Consider the following 17,264-nt stretch of genomic DNA (forward strand, 5'->3'; position numbering starts at 1 on the left):
TATTTCAATATTTAACGTATTGCAAATGTAAATGTAAATATTTTTCCAATATTTGGCAAACTGAAAACACCTTCGTTATGTATAAACGGAGGGTTATCAGTAAGTTTTGAACTAAGTTGTCTGTGATTAAACCACGCATACAGAGTTCTTGATGATAGCCCTCCGGCACTGACTGCCTTTTGAGAGAAGTTTGGTTTGCGATTTGATGAAGTTAACCCCCGCCCCCCTCCCCCCCGCCCCCTCGTTTCTCACCACGACAGCAAAATGCAGCTAAGAACCTGGCAATCTATTTTACTGAAGTTTCGCAATTTTTTGCAGCAGCTGCATGACAATGTGCCAAAAAGCCTTCAAAAGGATGACATTTAACTTTAATAGCGCGCATATTCTCTTAATTTCGTTGAGTGTTTCGCATCTCTATGCTCCATTGCGCAAATTCAGGCTAGGTCATAACCAAATCGTCCTATTGTCTTCTTTCTACAAGGAAGGTGAATGAGTTTACTCTGCACAGCGTCAAGTGAAAGCAAAAGTGAAAAGAAATCAAACAAAACTAGTAACATTTCTGATATGGGACTCCTAATGAACGACTTTTTTTTTACGAAGAAAACTCAATGACAACTCGAACTCGAATTATGAACGGAGGTTTTATTGAAGCAGGGTTCAGGGTTATTGAGGACACGGATAATTGATTCCACCAAAGAAGGAAGACAATAAGTTCAATTTTGGATGCGATACAATGAACAAAAGACCCCAGCGGTGACAAACGAGTTTACGGTGGTTAGACTTAATTGCATTGTTTTTCTCCCACACTCTAAGCGCACTAAGCACTGTGGGATTTTACTGAATTTATTTTAGACAGCAGGGAATAATATATAAACAGTTCGGTGTTAAAATGATTATTCGCTCGGTGTGCTGTGGTTTGGGTTTATTTTTCAACGTTACACAGTGCAAAGAACTTTAGAAGGTCATTTGCATCGCTCGATATTTACTCTGGCGGTCTCATATTACAGAATTGCGCGGGAAAATGTATCGAATTCTGCGGACAAGATGATCAATGGCGTCTGTCGTTTAAATTTTCAAGAATGGGTGATTTGTACCATAAAGCGGCTCGCGATAGCGTTCTCGAACTTCTAAAAACAGCGACGAAACGGGATGCGAATCGACGAGATGAAGATGGAATGTCTCCAGTTCATTACGCCGCAAGCTGTGGAAATGTCGAGGCCTTAAGACTGTTAGTCGGAAAGGGGTATGTCTAATAAAATAATCGTAATTTATAATAGAGGAAGAGAATAGAAATCTATCACCTTTGATAGATGGATTTGGCATAACAGAAGGATTGGAACGCGCTAATTTGAGCTTTTTTGTTTGGAAATTTAGTGTTAAGGGAAAATTAAAAGCTTAAGGTTGGCACCTGCCAACATATATTGCAGTGGGTGTTTAATTGAACTAAAAGTTTTTAAAAGCTTAAGTAAGCTTAGTCACTGTATACGCTTAAATTGAATTCACTTTAAGAAAGAGTACGAAGCAAAGATGTTGACGGTGAAGCAATTTGACCAGGCTCAACCTTATCTAGCCTATTCTCTGGCTTTTCCGCGTTTATGAAGAAACATTGAAAGTGCAACTTTAGTAAACAGAAGAAACCGCGAAATCTGAGAAAATTTTATTGATTAAGCTTAATCTTTTGGTGATTCGCACTGTAAACAAATGGTAACTGCGTTTTTGAGCGAAAACAGAATGTATTTAAAGCTCACAAATTATGCCTTAGTAGCCTTATCCAATACCATCAGTTATAAGTGATATTAACCCGAAGATTTGAAAATCAGTTAAGACTTCCTCTTTCGATTTTCGAACAAATGGAAGGTTCTTAATTAATGTCATTAATTAAAGCTAATGCTTTTCGGATTGAGTTCAGGAGAAAAAGTGATCGAGTTGACTTACTTAACTGTTGCAATCTTTCACTTCTGAAATATTTTTTCACTGTCTTGAATACTCAGATTTTTTATCAAATAGGTTCTAAAAACTATCCAAGTAAACAAGGCGTGCCGATCGATCGGCGAGTCTAGAATTTACTCAATTATTACACAAATTATAAAACGGGCCTTAGGGTACTTTAAAGACTTTAGATGGTCAAAAATATAGCCTGCTGGTTTTAAATAACGATAAAAATCGTAGGTTTTTTCTTCAAAAATTTTTGCAAAAATAGCTGTTTGTTTTAATCCATTTATGGAAGATTAGGTCAAGGGACATCTCCATTAAGACTTGTAACCGTCCTCACTTTTCCTCGACTTTCAGCCCATGATTTGCTACTGATGTGCATAAAATAGATTAAATGGGAAGGTTGCCATGACAGGCAATTTAAACTTGAAGAATGACATTTTTGCATTGGCCAATATAGTCATATCTTCTATTCTATGCACAAACACAATTCCCAAGAGTCTTCAAATTTGAAACAGTATAAAATCCAAAATAGAAAAATACCACTCATTGGCTTTTAATCAGTGTTAGTACTTTTCAGATTTTATCTACAGAATCAAAAGTTAAACGGGTGAAGGTTGGTGGGAGATTAAATTCAACTGGGGTGCTGTTTTGGTTAGGTCATTTTCTGAACCTTTGACTGTTTAGGAGTGACAGACGTCACCTTTAGAAATTGGCTAGCCTTTGGTAGGGGGTTTTGAATGGCTAAGTGGTATGATCCATGTCACAAAAGAGTTAAAATACCCAATTCATTGACATTTTTGTGGATATTACTTTACAACTTAACTTTTATGTCTTTTAGAGGGGATGCCAACAGGCCAAACAATGATGGTGCAACTGCAGTTCACTTAGCAGCTAGCTGTGGACAGCTTAACTGTTTGAGCTTTCTTACTAATTTTGGTGCCAACATCTGGGCTCTTGATAATGAAGGCCGTACCCCACTGGAGGAAGCGGCACTCCGTGGACGCATGGAATGTGTGCGCCACTTGGATGGCCTCATTGCTATTCACATGATGCGTAAGCAAAAAGATGTCGAACGACACAGAAAACAAGCCAAAAAGGACATGATGAAAAGGGTCAAAAAACAGGAAAAAAGTATCCGGTCCAGAGAAAATTCATACGAGAAAAAAGTTGCACAGGAAACAAGGGAAAGAAGCAAGTCTGAGATAAATGTCAGGAAAGGAACTTGGACAGGGAATGGTACAACACCTTACCAATACCACGCTGGGAAACCATTCTCAGAATTAACAAGCAGTGCTTCAGAACTGGATGACATGTCTGACAGAAAAAGTGTGAAGTCATATTCATCTGAAAATTTCCGAAGCATAACAGCAATGGCTTCCTTACGGTCCAAGTTCAGCTCATTGCGAAGCTCTGACAGTGAGCCAAAAATGCTCTGTCAGAGGTCATTAAATGATTCTGGCCTGTTTGAGGACATGTCAACAAGATCGCCTTCTCTGTTGGATCAGCTGGAGTCTAAACTAGTTGAGAGTCAACATGAGAGTCTAGCATCTGAGTCGATTGATCCTTACGATATCGATGAATCAGATGTTGCCTATGGGCATGTGGTTAAAAAATATGACGACAAAGGCAACATTACTACTCATGTTCATTACGTGCCTAAGAATTCCGCCAAGATGACGAATGGCAGTGTTAGAAGTCGCACTAGTCGCAGCAGCCGACAGAGCAATATGAGCTCACCATTAAATGACATCCACAGTCTCAAATCTATTGATCTTGAAGATGCTTATTCTCAGTCAGATATGGGAATAGAATCCACAGAGAGTAAATCATTGGTAGCTTTCATGGCCTCTCTCAATCTGGAACAGTTCACAACATTGTTGATAACTGAAAGCATTGACTTGAATACTTTGGCACTGTGTACTGATGCAGATTTGAAGGACATAGGGCTCCCTCTCGGCCCCAGAAGAAAAATGCTGGATGCTGTTAAAAGAAGGACAGTGGTTTTGAATCATCCAGGACCAATGACTGACTCAAAGATATAAGTCAGATGTAATAGGTCTTGTAACACACTCCAAAATTCTAGTTGGTGTGGGAACTATAGCTTAGATGTTGGAAATTTTGAAAAGAAGCCCCCAAAATTTGGGGGTTTCAGAGAGCTCTAGGAAGGACTCATTCAGAGAGCTCTGGGCTCCAGTTTTCAAGATAGACAAAAATGGTGGGGGGGGGGGGGGGGGAATTTGTTTTACCCCTTTAAAATAATACTGATTTCACTGCTTTCATACTGTTTATAGAGTGTTTACAGTTAAGGCCCAGTTCAAACCTCAAATTTTACTTGTGCCAAACCTAATACAAGTTAGCCAAAACAAAAGCTTTTGCTCATTTACATAAATTTATTGAAGTTTGGCATATGTAAAGTTCAATTCTTGAACCAGGCCGAAAATGATTGTTGTCAGAGTTAACCTAGCACCTTCTGAAGAATAAGCTGCCAAATATAATGCCAGACAATAAAACAGTCTATTTGTAACTCCGCTGACCTGGACACTGACCGCTTTCTACAACTCATCAATCATTGCATCTCTTGGGGATAACTTCGTGAAAATAAATTTGAGCTGTGCCCAGAATGAAATGCTTGTATGTTTTGTGGTTTGCTAGCTTTCAAAATTTCCAACAGTATTTTTTTAACAGGAATTCCACTCTGAGCTTTTATATTGGAGTCCCCTTCTGCTAGGAGTCTAGGGTTCTAACCAAGAAATTTTTTGTGGCACGGTTCCAGAAAACATCCATACCCCCAACAGAAGGGATGGAAATTCCAGGGGGATGGGGTTCTTAGAAGAAATGTCGTCTGTAAGGTGGGGAGGGGGGGGGGGGGGGGGAGTATAGATATTTTCTGGAGCTACAAATTGGGTTTCAACCAGTCAAAAGCTTTAGACTTTGAGTTTAACAGCACTAGCATTGTACTACAAATTAAACCTTTATTCCATAGATCTACACTGCTGTAAATAAGCTACAATACAAACAATATTATTATGAGATCCACTGTGTCTGTGGTGTAATACTTATTTAGTTAAGTGACAGCAAGTGGTGATCATGGATGTTAAATTCCATACATTGACCCTTGTGCCATGAAAAGGGATGGCATAATTAAGTTACCTAGACTTTCACAAGAAACATTGCATCCATTGCTTTTAAGGAATTATGTTAACTTGCTCATTAATTACAGCACTCACTAAAATAATAATTTAAAAACTATCAGCAAAACAATGGTGATGATTGGGTGTTACAAAATGATAAAACCACAAAAATTAGTATTCACTCTATCTTTTGCAGCAAAGGGGAAAATTGCTAACAAAATAAGGTTAATGTTGTCCATCTATTAGAATTGAATTATTTATCTGTGAAATATTCTCAGGTAAAAAATAAAGAAATTAGTGTTGAATATTGTTTGCTTCCTTTGACTGGGGTATATACGCGTATGGTGTGTGCTAAAAATGTGTCACATAATTGTATGTATTTGGACTTTTAACAATTTGATCAGTACATTTTCTGTCTACAGTAACTTGAAGGGTTAATTGTCCCAACATGAAAATTTGAACCTAACTTTACTGGGTAACACATAGTTAAAACAAAATAAAATGTATAAACATATACATGGTACGAGGGTTAAAAAAGGGAGAATTGTGAAGAACACCTCTCCTCTCCGACTGTTGGTCGGGAAAGGCATGAACAGGACACTTAGGTCCTTGCATGGTGTTCACCCAGGGGAGTACAAAAGGAAAATAATCATTTACTTACAAAAATACAACATATATGTGAAGTAAGATAAAAAAAAAATGCAAGCTGAAATCTAACAATGGTGGCATGGACAGTTCCAAGCAATGGACCACATACAGACCAGCCCTGAGATGATATCAAGTTTGTAACTTAACAAATTATACCACAATAAAACTGTTACACTTGATTGGTACTGGACTCAACAATTTGAACTGGGGAAAAAAATGTCATGCTTATTGTAACTAACAGTTCTGCATACTTTCTAATAATAATTATTATTAGCATAAATCTACTAGTGTTCTATCACGAATGCCGTTCTCTGATTGGCTACGCTACTCGCTATCTATTCTGTGATAGATAGCGAGTAGCGATTTTCAACAAAATGGTGCCCGCTTCTTCACGTTTTGGAAGTGCCTGCGATGGGGAAATAGATAATTTACTTGTTTAGTTTTGAACGACTAGTAGATTTATACTAAAACAATTAGATTATTCGCCCTCGATTTCTATGCGTGATAGTTGATTCGGTCTTCGCCCTCATCAACTATCACGCGATAGAAATCTCGAGCTCATAATCTAATAAAAATATTGTTAATAATATTATTAGAAAGCCTATTAAGGCAAACTTTGAACTTGTGAACAAAAGAAAAAATATCAAATGGAAGAACACAAGCTGATTGCTATCATCGTTGTTTACTAAGCTCTAAGCTGGATCGGCCCCAAACAACCACTTGCAAACACTGGTTATATGGGGTTACTACAAGACTAAATACATCCATTTGATGGATTTCGATACTCTGAACTACCTTAAAAGCAAAAAGTGTTTTAAACTTCATTATTTTGCATGTTATTAATAAGTAAAATTAATCAATACTAACTTGTTTTCTGTTTTACAGAAATGCCAAGGAAAACTGGATTGTCTTGACTATAATTAAAAATAGTGTTATTCATTCACAAAAGGAACCCAAACCAAACTAAAATCAATTAATGCTAAAGCAATTATTTAGCATTCTTTATGCAAATCTAAACATTTCAGCTCCTTTGAATACTTTAATAGAAACCGTCAATTAATTCTGTCGCAAGTATATTTATTCCAGCATGTTCAAAGAAAAAAAAAATAGTTCCACTTCAGCTGTAATTTTTAACTTAAAAATGAAGTCACAGGGCTGCTGAAACATTGTTCTATATTTTCGCTGATTTTTATCATAAATACTAGTAAAATGCACTCTTTTCTCTTAAGATTACCCTAATTTAGGGTAATCAATTCAATTCAATCAATAAATCAATCAATCAATCACATTGATTGTGTTATGTCTAATGAGCTAAAAACCCGTTCAAAATATGTACGTGCTAAAATCTTATACATAGGGCTAACCTCTTAACTTTCTTTCGAGATGCCTTCTTCTTTCTTCTTTTTATATGTGTATTTAGATCTATGTGCATCAGTGTAACATTTGCATCTTGAATAAAGCAAGCATGTTATGGTATGTCATGTTTTAAGAGCTGGGGCTCAGGGAATATTGCAGTTACTGGATACATGTCCATGGGATTTGGGATGATCTGTATGATGGAAGTACAGTGTAAGCTTTGTTTTCCATGAGGCATATATTATTTTAGGTTTATTATTAAAATGGTGCCTTAGCAAGACAAGATACAAGTAAATTCCAGGATGGTGCCGCCGTTTGTTACTGCACATACTTTCTGTGCATCTTAAGAAGGTCAGGAAAACTTGGGTTTGATTCTTAAGGACGGTGCGTACTGAGACGGCGATACTTTGGTGCGGTGTATAACTACGTAGGACAAGCAGATCTCACTAAGGGCCATTAGAATCTAAAAAGAAAACTGGGAGCAACCAAGCATTGTTCAGAGATAATAATTTATTAGGCTTCGATTTGGACAGAAAATGACATACGTTGTTCTGTATTTTAAGGCTTTTTAAAATATTTACTGTTGCTTGATAATCTCTGAAAAATGTGTGGTAACCCCCAATTTTGTTTTAGGATTCCAACAGCCCGAACTAAGATCTCCTTTTCCCATGTAGTCAAAATCTGTGTAAATACCTCTGTAATTAGTAGGCTCCATCCTTAATTTAAAGGAGATCTTAACCTTAATTGACAAATAATTATTATTATATTAGTCAGTCTAAATAGATAAAAGTTTAGTCTGAAATGTCAGCCGTCTCCTCCACCTAACCCGCAGGGGGCACGGGTTAGGGGGAGGAGACAGCTGACATTTCAGACTAATAAAAGTTGTGATATGCCAATGAAACACAGCAAAATGTTCACTTATTTGAGATCAAATGAGTTACTAGACACAATTTTGTTAAACTGTGACCTGCAGATCACTTTTTTGAAATAGTGAGCCCTCTGTGTCTACCTGTACCTCTGTATCTCTAAGTTAGGTATCTTTGCAAGTGATAGCTTTCACTCGATACTTTCCAAAGAAGTCATCTCCATTGACATAGCAACCTTGTATGACCCGTTTTCCTGTAAATGATGATCTTCCATGAAGAACCCTCCAATTAGCCATAATAAGCAACAAACCAGGGACCAACTTAAACCACAGCTGATTCTCAGGGGCAGATGTGATACCAGTGAATGTTCTTAGTGCTTTGTAAAATCGTGGTACATCTTCGTACTTCAAGCAATCCAACGGTGACATGTCATAAGTGTTAAACCTTATCTGAGAAAGAGAGCCCTCATAGGGATCAAGCTCAATTATTGGCCCATGTGCTTTCAAATGTAGGTCTTCGGATTTGTACTGGAAGAGGATGTTTGTTGATGTAAGGAAATCGAATGATGCTTTGTCATCTTGCCTAAGCTTTTCAGCAGCATAGAAGGCATCGACTAGTAAGTTGAATCCACCTGTTCCGTCATGTTCAACACAATGCAGCATCTGAAGGCCAGCTGGCTGCGAGAAATAAGTGCTGTCTGTGTGTCCACGGAGAAAATCCGATGTATATGCAGTGTCGGCATGTTGCATGACCTCATTTGAAAATTCCCAGACTTTACCATAATGTGTTTCCTTGACAAAACCTCCTAACTTCAAGGATACCTCTTCAATGACATTACGTGTAGTTGGGGTTTCTTCTACAAATGCAAAACCATACTTTACTATGCGCTGCATGAGTGCATTAAGCTCATCCTCTTTGGAAATGACCTTGTCAAATTGAAAAGGACAAGGCAAGTTTGATTCAATGGTTTTCTTGTCCCAAAGGAAGAGTTCTTGTTTGTCCTCTGTAAGTCTTGCCACCTCCGATGCACCCTGCTTTCCATAACAATGGCGTTTCAACCATTCTGCGTCAAAACCTGTTTTATGACTGTCTGGCCAGGTGATTGACAGGCCGTTCTCACCATTTATGGAAACATTGGCAGGTTTAATGTCCAACGGCACATCCAGTATGTTGAATTCTTTCTGATAAGTGGTGGAGTTGTAACACAGACTACACTGGCAGTGATCTCTCAACCAGATGTTATGGAACTTAGCACTGCTCCCATCCGCCCAACTGACGCAAACAGATTCATTGTCGGTAGTGACTGCGGAGATTTCACGATTGGAGACTGCAGATGACTTTTCGACGCTCCAGGAGGAAAGTCTCCTGGGCCAAGTGGGGGTATACGTGCGTTCCTTTAAACAGGTTGATGCAGACCAAGATTCATGTCTAGGAATGCTAAGGAATGCAGTTCTTGAAAAACGGTTAATAAAACGCCTTAAAGAAAACATTTGTAATGTTTTTCGATTGTAAAACGGGGAAGTTCATTTGGTGGGAGTTTACGTGGGAGTATTTGCTTACAGCGCATGCTCTAAACTCGATTCACATAGCTTAGTAACCACTCCTTTTGATCTGTTCGTCATTTGGAGACGAAAACATGGCGGTGTTGGAAGTGGTGGTCTGATTTGATGTTTTTCCGTCTTGTTACTTTTGTAAAAATTTAAGGTGTAAAGTGACTGTATCGTTAATAGTAATGGAAGGGAGAGATAGGGAAGACTTTGAAGGAGGGAACGAGCCTCGGGGCTTCACTAACTGGGAGAAACAATGCATTGAACATCTCGAGACGCAAGAAGATGTGGACGAGAGATTGGCGATTGAGAAAGAGCAAGCTTTGCAGCGATTGAGGAATCTGTTTCAGAATGCAGCAACTGCTTGTGCCCAGCTTTATAAGGGTTAGTTTTTTTCGTGTTTTACTGTTTCAATCGATTCTTATCGTCCAGTTTATTTCTTGCAAAGTTACTGCAACAACGATTGCTCAGAACGCGTACGTGCTTTTCTTAGCTTGTATTGTTTCTTTCAGAGAGACACAATCGCAGTACAGCATACGATCGCTTATGGAGCCCTTTTCAGGACACTGCAAATACAATAACTCTGCTTTATAAAGGTAAAGTCAAGTCATTCTCTCCATTATTTTAAGTTGTAGCTCCGAAAATGTTTCACTACTTTTTAGCGGAAAGCCATTATTATCCCATCGATCGAAGCGCAGTTTCTTTTTTGATCAGTATTTGCACATAAATTACGAATAATCACAAGTGCAATGGGCGTCGAAAGAGAGTTCTAAGATTTTGTTTCGTCTTTTTTTTTTTTTCGATTAGAGTTTTCTAAGCGATGGTTTTCTTGAAACGTTTGGTGAATCGAAAGTGGCGAAGGAAAGCATTCTTTTAATTAAGAGAGCTGTTGTGTGCAGTTAATGTCGTAACTTCTTTCCCAAGAGTGTTAATCATTTCAGTGGTTATTCACCCACAGTGTGATTTTCGTATGGGGGTTTGTGTTAAAATATCTATCTTATTTAGTATATTTGGCTATAGTTTAATAGTGTTTTCGTTGCGTACTTCGGCAGCGCTATATTAGTTTCTTGTTAATCACGTAATTATGCATTGCGTCGATAATCAATTTCTATAAAAGATATTATGCAGGTATTCATTAGCAGGCGTAAGTGTACACTGACAGTGTGGTCACTGACATGTTTACCAAGCTGATGGCATAACATTGCTGTGTGTCAATTTGGGGCCAGCAAGCAGAATATAATTACACACAAACATGTTTTGTATGATTAAACATCTTATCCATGCCAACCACCTAATAATAAAATCGATCCCTTGAAATCTACTCTTTATACTGTAATATAGTGTATATTAAATTATACTTGGTGAAAAGGAAATGAACTGCAAAAAGTTTTAATCAACTTGAGCTTAGTTTATAACTAGCAAAATAATCAGACCTTTATTGCATAAGAGAGAAAGGACTAAAAAACAATACTTGAAATATTTATTTCTCAAGATGCCGGCCAACCCCAGTTAAAATAAACTAAACTGTACCATTGATCAGTTTATCGACAGTGGTATTGTTTCAACAATGCAATAGTCTGTTTGTAATAGAAGGGTTTATGGAAAATGGCGATGTAATGATTTGTCTTTGGAATCCAAATTTCTCTAAATTTGCTCCAATTATGCATGCATACAGACTAGTTATTGTGTCAGAAATGTAGTTCCATATTTAAAATGTGATTTAAGGGTTTGAATTTACCAAACAAGATCATGACTTAATCTTTAGCCTAAAAATGAACCAACTGTTAAGTGATGCTTGAAATGATTTCCTTTCCTCTCTGTTTAAACCTAAACAAAAGTTCTGTAACATGATAACAAGTCTGTAGGCCAAAGTACAGCATTTTTTTTTGTTTTTGGAGAAATCTGATAACAAAGGCCAAATTGTCGCTTGTGCCTGTTTTCCATCCCTCTATTGGTGAGAATTAAACAGAGCTGGACTTCAGTCTGTCAGCTGACAATATTGTATAATATTGCTAATATTGTATAATTTTTATTACAGATGGCGCCGATTCATACAAGCGTGGGATGGATCAAGGTTTCCAGTCTGGGTATCAAAAGAGAAATAGAGATGTTCTTAATTGGGCCAAGAAGAAAAAGAAAATCATCCTTCGTGAAGAACTGTTGTCTTATTTGGCAAGTCGCTCTCCCCCCAGGAGAACTCATGAAGTGAGACACACTTCTACAACGACTTTAGGATCAAATTCAATGGTTTTGCCATCTGGAATGGACTCTGATGGTGTTGACGCAGGCGTGCAGTGTTATGGATCACCTTTCAGTGCCTTCACAGTTCGACCGGAGATTAACACAAATGCCTTCTTTGGTGCCAGTGGAGGATTAGCGTCCTATCATAATCCTCGTCGCAGAAGTCACTCAGATGCAAATTTAGCAGATACAGAATCAAGAGATGGAAGAAAGCGCTCTGCATGTTCAACAGACATAGTTATGGAGTCGCCTTCACACAAACGCAATCGTTATTTCTGAAGAGAGTGATATGAACAATTTTTGTCAAATTTGATATGTAATGAAAAAGTTTCTGTTTTATAAAGCTTTTGGTGTGAGGCCTTACATGTGTGTATTGCATAGTATGATAAGGACTGATGAAAGCTTTTGGTGTAATTAGTTGATTAATTTAAAATTATACCCTACATCAAATGGAAATGATTATAAATAGGAAAATATAGTGTTAAAACTTTATTGTTTGACGAGTTTGTTGCTCTTTTCTGTCAGGTTTGAGACATGGGTAGAATCTAATGTCATTTATTCAAACTCAAGTCTTTTAGCAACCCCAACATCAAACGTTTTCTTCATTCTTGATAATGATATTTGAAACATCGAAACATCGAACAGCGTTACTTTTAATTTTTCTTATAAAATGCTTCAACAAGCAACTGACCATCCGAATCTAATGTGTACTTAAAAAGACTGTTCACAGTCCCCCTATTTTTCCGTGGGAGCCTCGAGACTGGTACGCTTCGATGGAGCTGCCGTCATCTTGGTTTGTAAAATTAAGCACGATCTGGAGAGAGTGTCTAAACTACCAGTGGGAGTGGGGAGGTGGTGGGAAATATTATTTTTCGCTCCCCCCCCCCCCCCCCCACTCAACTAACCCCCACTCCGGTTCCCTTCGGTAGCTTAGACACTCTCCCCAGATCGCGCTTGCCTTTACAAACCAAGATGGCGGCAGCTCCATCAAAGTGTACCACTCTCAAAAATCCCATGGAAAAATAGGGGGAATTGTTTACAGTCTTGTTAAAATATATGCATTAAGGTAAACCTTCAGCCAGAAGTATAAAAGTGGAAAACATGTTCCTGTAAAATGTGAAAAAAAAAAAAAAAAAAAAAAAAAAAAACGCAAGTTCAAATGAAGGACATTAAGGCCCATTTAAATGGTTTCAACATTTGACCAACGTTCATTCAACAAATGTTGAATAGATGTTGGGCAAGTGTTGGAAGCAAATGGCTTCAATGCCAGTCAACATTTTTCGAGTTTAAAGGAAATGTTGAATCGATGTTAAATGAAAGTTTAAACTTATTGAAATAATTTCATTCAACATGCTTTCAACATCAAGCTTTTGACATTATTTACACTTTCAATGATGTTGAATGACCTGTTCAAACGCCCTCGACATTTGGTTCAACAACTGTGTTGAACCCATGTTGAAGCAAATGTTGAAACCGTTTAAAAAGGCCTTTACAGTCAGTATACTCTGTCTTCCACTTTTTATTTATTCGGATTGGATTCCATTCACTTCAGGTAATCCACAGGTATTCCCAATCTTGTTGCAATGTCTTCCACAGTCAGGCAATCATTCCCTCTTTTCTGACTACAGCCAGTTCCAGGCGTTCAGGTAGCTGGGAGCTGTGCGCAAAGAATTGTGATGCAATTAGAGTCTCCTCATTTTTTCCTGCTTGTTAAGGGGTGGGGAGAGATCCCTGACTATCAGAAAATCAGATTATGTCAGCTTCAGTTTTGTATACTTTGCTTTGGCTGCATGTATCTAGCACAAGCCCAGCCTTCATAGTTGGTAGTATTGCTCTCACAACACCAAATAGTACAACGTTTTGGTGCACTCAAAGGGAATTTTGTTCCAGTCCTATAAATCAACCCTGCCTACCGCCCAAGCCAGATTGGAGGGCATATATCCAAGCCTTTTGGATAAATGGACGAAAATATCCTTTTTGCCTTTTAATGCTACTTTAGAAACAAAACTAAGAGTGTTTCAATACAAATCTTTACATCGTATCGTATACACAAATGATAAACTGTTTGGGTTCAAAATTGTAGACTCCCCATAATGTACATTCTGTAAAAATGAAGTGGAATCCACAGAGCATCTATTTTTGTTCTTAAAGTAGTTCTAAAGATATGTTATGGCTGGCGGTTTTGATCTCACAAAATTGCAGTGGCAATTCCACCAACGATGCAGAGTCGTACAAGTCTACTGAAGTAACGCGTCTACCCTTGTGTCTCTGTGCATATTTGTCTGAACTGGACTCAGTTTCAGCTGATCCAGAAATGGAGTGTGATCACTGGTGTGAAATTATTACAGAGAAATGAAAGTCAAGGATCAAAAAGTAAATTATTTAATATTCAACTGTACAACATCTCAAGCTTCAATCTCCACTGTTCCTCCGACTGCCTCCAAAACCTTTTTCATCTCATCTGCTTCTTCTTTGCTTGCTTTCTCCTTCACATTTTGTGGTAACTCTTCAACAAATTTTTTGGCCTACAAAGTAAATAAATTCAGTAAATAATGGCAATAACGATTGGATAAGAAACAGAACCAAGAGAGGTGAACGAAATATACAGGTAGCAGAAGATAAGCATATTTTTTTTCTAGCAACAATCAGGGTTTTGGTAAAAAAAAAAAAAAAAAAAAAAAAGGGGGGGGGGGAGGGGGGGTTCTAAGTCAAAAGGCCTGAACTGTCATTTTCCCATCTAAAGGCAGATTTAGCAAGTACTACTGTTCTGTGTGACAACAAGCCAATGACAGCATTGGTTATGATTAAATAGAAGATCCCTGCAGTAATTTCAGTCATTTAGGGAGTTGCGCAAAGAAAGCCTGAAAAAAAATCAGGCTTTGATGTTATGATTGTCGTACACAACTGTTGCCAAGTTTTTAAACATGTTTAAGCCTACAATAATCACAGACCATGCAGACAATTTTAAATGATGGGAGTTATGTATATGATATTTCACATCACGAAGGCAACATGTGCTGAGGAAGTCCCAAACGATCAATGTAAAGGAGAGTTACGTACTGTCTATATTGGCCTAAGTTTAGACAAGTTTTAATAGTAGGGATTGGTCCTAAGCACATCTGATCAAGAGCAGACTGAGTAAGAAAATGATTGATTGAGAATCAAATGGATGTAAACAAACCTGGACCAAGTTAAGTCCTGGTACAAGATTCTTGATCTCCTTTATAAGCTTGACTTTGCTGGCAGCATCAAACTGTGTCAATTTAACAGTGAACTCTGTTGGTTCACTCTTCTCTGGTTCAGCTTCTGCCTCCTAAGAAAACAAAAACAAGTTAGTAGTTATTTTGTGTACAGTGGGTATGTGCAGCTCATCTCTAGAGATGTCAATTCTCCTGGATTATCTGGGGGTCTCCTGGATACAGAATTAATCTCCTACTCTCCTTTCCAGGTCACCAAATCACCAATGCTTAGACCAGATTTCATGACGGACAAAACGTTGAACAAAAAAAATTAGCGTATGTCCTTTTTTACTTTAGCTTTGCAAAGATAGTATTTTTAGGGGTGGGGAGGGTGTGTGTGTACACTGGTGGGGTTCACGTTGGTGGTGGTGTCGGCGGGGGCATATTTTTCTGAGGGGGTGTCTCAATTTTTGTGGTAGGGGGCGGAAATGGGGGGGGGGGGGGAGGGTTGTGAATGATGGGTGGTTGGCATAAAGAAAAAATCTCCAATTTCAGATCTCCAGAGGTTGGCTTCTCTGCATCTCTACCCTTCCCCTCTCCCAATGCCAAGTTAAATTTCAATTTTTTTCTCCCATGTTGTCTTTCCTTTCAGATGCAAAAGGGCAGATGCATGAGTTTCATGATTACAAAACCTTCAATACCAATGGCTTCAGTTTGCTAGTAGAAGGAAAAGTCCAATACTATTGAAAAGTTGTGATGAAATGATGAAATCAATTTTGTCCTAAAAAAAAGCATATCTGTGAGTTCCATAATTTATTTTCCTATTCAGTGAAGAATTTCAGCTCTTTGCTGCCTTGGCCTTATTTGAGCTCGTCCACCCTGCCTTGTTCCTCTTCTTCTCCACAGTCCTTCTCCAAGTTGCTTTTGGCCTATCTCACATCCTTTGACCCTCTGGTACCCTCCCTAGTGCTGTCATACAATCGCTTTCCCCCTCTTTCTTAATCACATGTTCCAAACAGTCCCACCTCATACATGGTACCCTGCAGCTTATTTCATTAATCCCTGCCCATTTACAAGTTTAGTCCACATTATATCTCTAGAGATTAATCTTAGATTATTCTATCTGATAAGTGTGAATGCCCCAGGCTTCTAGACCTCTTAAAATATAGCATGTTTAATAGTACAGTGCCAGTTGGATAAATTTAGTTAAAACTCAACGCAGACTCTTTTTGTTTGCCATTTTATGTCCCTTGCACATAATAGGAGGCTCACCTGAGCAGGAGCAGCAGCCATCGGCATTGCACCCATCATGGGCATCATTGGACCTGCCTCAATTTTCAGTGTTGTCTGAAAAAATAAAGTAACATTCTGGGACTAATTTTGGAGTTCATCCTTGCAATCTGAACAATGTACTTTCAATTTGTACTTCTAGGCTCCTCATGATTTTTCAATCTGGCAATAGTAGACCAAGAGGAAGAGTAATATGTACAATATTGCTCAAACTGGCTACACCCATCCCTCAAATAATCCTTTCCATCCACCCAGCCCAAGGCCATTAAAATCAACTGATTCATAGATATTGGCCATTTTAAACTGCAGAAGCTTACAACTGCAAAGGTAGTTTACATGGTGCTAGGATCTTCCTAGCACAAGGAAATTTCTATCTCTCAGCTAGTAAGATCCTTTTACTAGAAAGATCCTAGTGCTAGGGCCAAGTACAACCTTTTGCATGTAACTGAACACAGAAAACATATGGTACTAGGCCAGGATGATCCGCCTCTAGGATCTTCCTCCCTCAATGTAAACAACCCCTAAATTTGTCGTGTATCCTAAAAATTTTTGGCGTGCACCACAAACGTGCGTGAACGGAACTCGCGCGTGCACACGTGCTATGCTCTGAAGACTGACCCAGTCCGCTGATTTCAAACCCAAGAAAATATTGATTTGAATTACCTTGAGTAATTCATTCAAGTCAGCAACTTCTAAAAGCGTAAGTTTTGATATTTCATCTACAATGCTTTTTATTTTTTCTGGATATTCCTTCACGGCATCGTCTACCGGAGGAGCAGCCAGTGTAGAATCATTCCGCGTGAAACCTCCACCAAACCGCCATCTTTGAAGAGAAACACACCACGTACATCTGAAAAATAAACGTGTCAGTTAAAATCTTTAGATAGAAATAGATTGGCTTTAATGGTAAAAGCATCAGATCGTACCTTAAACTACTGTACGGTCTTGAAGTATTCGCTTTAAAAGGTGCCAAAAGTCTTAAGGTTCTGAAGCCAGTTCTGGCCGCCATCTTGAATGTCCCGAAATGCATCATGGTGAGTGTTTCAATCTCGTTCCAGGTTACCCGCGCGT

The 17,264-nt window shown here is 38.3% G+C and overlaps 4 protein-coding genes across 4 annotated transcripts; 2 read left to right on the forward strand and 2 right to left on the reverse strand.

Annotated features, from left to right (window-relative positions):
• The first annotated feature begins 861 nt into the window (after window positions 1–861).
• LOC146458350 (pre-mRNA splicing regulator USH1G-like) lies at window positions 862–5,371 on the forward strand. The gene is made up of 2 exons (XM_085090620.1): window positions 862–1,243; window positions 2,774–5,371. Exons 1-2 carry the CDS (start codon window positions 1,080–1,082, stop codon window positions 3,975–3,977), a joined length of 1,368 nt encoding a protein of 455 aa, XP_084946746.1. The 5' UTR covers window positions 862–1,079; the 3' UTR covers window positions 3,978–5,371.
• On the reverse strand, window positions 4,888–9,497 carry LOC146458351 (trimethyllysine dioxygenase, mitochondrial-like). Its single transcript, XM_085090621.1, has one exon. The coding sequence runs from the start codon at window positions 9,424–9,426 to the stop codon at window positions 8,101–8,103; it is 1,326 nt and encodes a 441-aa protein (XP_084946747.1). The 5' UTR covers window positions 9,427–9,497; the 3' UTR covers window positions 4,888–8,100.
• A 54-nt stretch (window positions 9,498–9,551) lies between these two features.
• Window positions 9,552–12,224, forward strand: LOC146458352 (HUWE1-associated protein modifying stress responses-like). The gene is made up of 3 exons (XM_085090622.1): window positions 9,552–9,867; window positions 9,996–10,079; window positions 11,522–12,224. The coding sequence occupies exons 1-3, from the start codon at window positions 9,669–9,671 to the stop codon at window positions 12,001–12,003; spliced, it is 765 nt and encodes a 254-aa protein (XP_084946748.1). The 5' UTR covers window positions 9,552–9,668; the 3' UTR covers window positions 12,004–12,224.
• Window positions 12,225–13,695: 1,471 nt separating this feature from the next.
• LOC146458353 (large ribosomal subunit protein bL12m-like) lies at window positions 13,696–17,256 on the reverse strand. Its single transcript, XM_085090688.1, has 5 exons — window positions 17,120–17,256; window positions 16,857–17,043; window positions 16,176–16,250; window positions 14,906–15,037; window positions 13,696–14,249 (listed from the first exon to the last, which is right to left on the reverse strand). The coding sequence occupies exons 1-5, from the start codon at window positions 17,224–17,226 to the stop codon at window positions 14,130–14,132; spliced, it is 621 nt and encodes a 206-aa protein (XP_084946814.1). The 5' UTR covers window positions 17,227–17,256; the 3' UTR covers window positions 13,696–14,129.
• Between the last annotated feature and the right edge of the window lie 8 nt (window positions 17,257–17,264).

This window comes from Pavona decussata, unplaced genomic scaffold (genome assembly GCF_977016875.1).
Source record: "Pavona decussata unplaced genomic scaffold, jaPavDecu1.1 SCAFFOLD_233, whole genome shotgun sequence".
Lineage (NCBI taxonomy): Eukaryota > Metazoa > Cnidaria > Anthozoa > Scleractinia > Agariciidae > Pavona > Pavona decussata.

Bases quoted from the DNA above. Each gene is read 5' to 3' on its own strand.
- LOC146458350 (XM_085090620.1), top strand. From the start codon at position 1,080: ATGGGTGATTTGTACCATAAAGCGGCTCGCGATAGCGTTCTCGAACTT. The intron at 1,244-2,773 runs GTATGTCTAATA...TATGTCTTTTAG, and splicing joins AGACTGTTAGTCGGAAAGGG to AGGGGATGCCAACAGGCCAA.
- LOC146458351 (XM_085090621.1), bottom strand. From the start codon at position 9,426: ATGTTTTCTTTAAGGCGTTTTATTAACCGTTTTTCAAGAACTGCATTC.
- LOC146458352 (XM_085090622.1), top strand. From the start codon at position 9,669: ATGGAAGGGAGAGATAGGGAAGACTTTGAAGGAGGGAACGAGCCTCGG. The intron at 9,868-9,995 runs GTTAGTTTTTTT...TGTTTCTTTCAG, and splicing joins TTGTGCCCAGCTTTATAAGG to AGAGACACAATCGCAGTACA. The intron at 10,080-11,521 runs GTAAAGTCAAGT...TTTTTATTACAG, and splicing joins AATAACTCTGCTTTATAAAG to ATGGCGCCGATTCATACAAG.
- LOC146458353 (XM_085090688.1), bottom strand. From the start codon at position 17,226: ATGATGCATTTCGGGACATTCAAGATGGCGGCCAGAACTGGCTTCAGA. The intron at 17,044-17,119 runs GTACGATCTGAT...TTTATTTTTCAG, and splicing joins AGACCGTACAGTAGTTTAAG to ATGTACGTGGTGTGTTTCTC. The intron at 15,038-16,175 runs GTGAGCCTCCTA...TTGTTTTCTTAG, and splicing joins TGGCTGCTGCTCCTGCTCAG to GAGGCAGAAGCTGAACCAGA.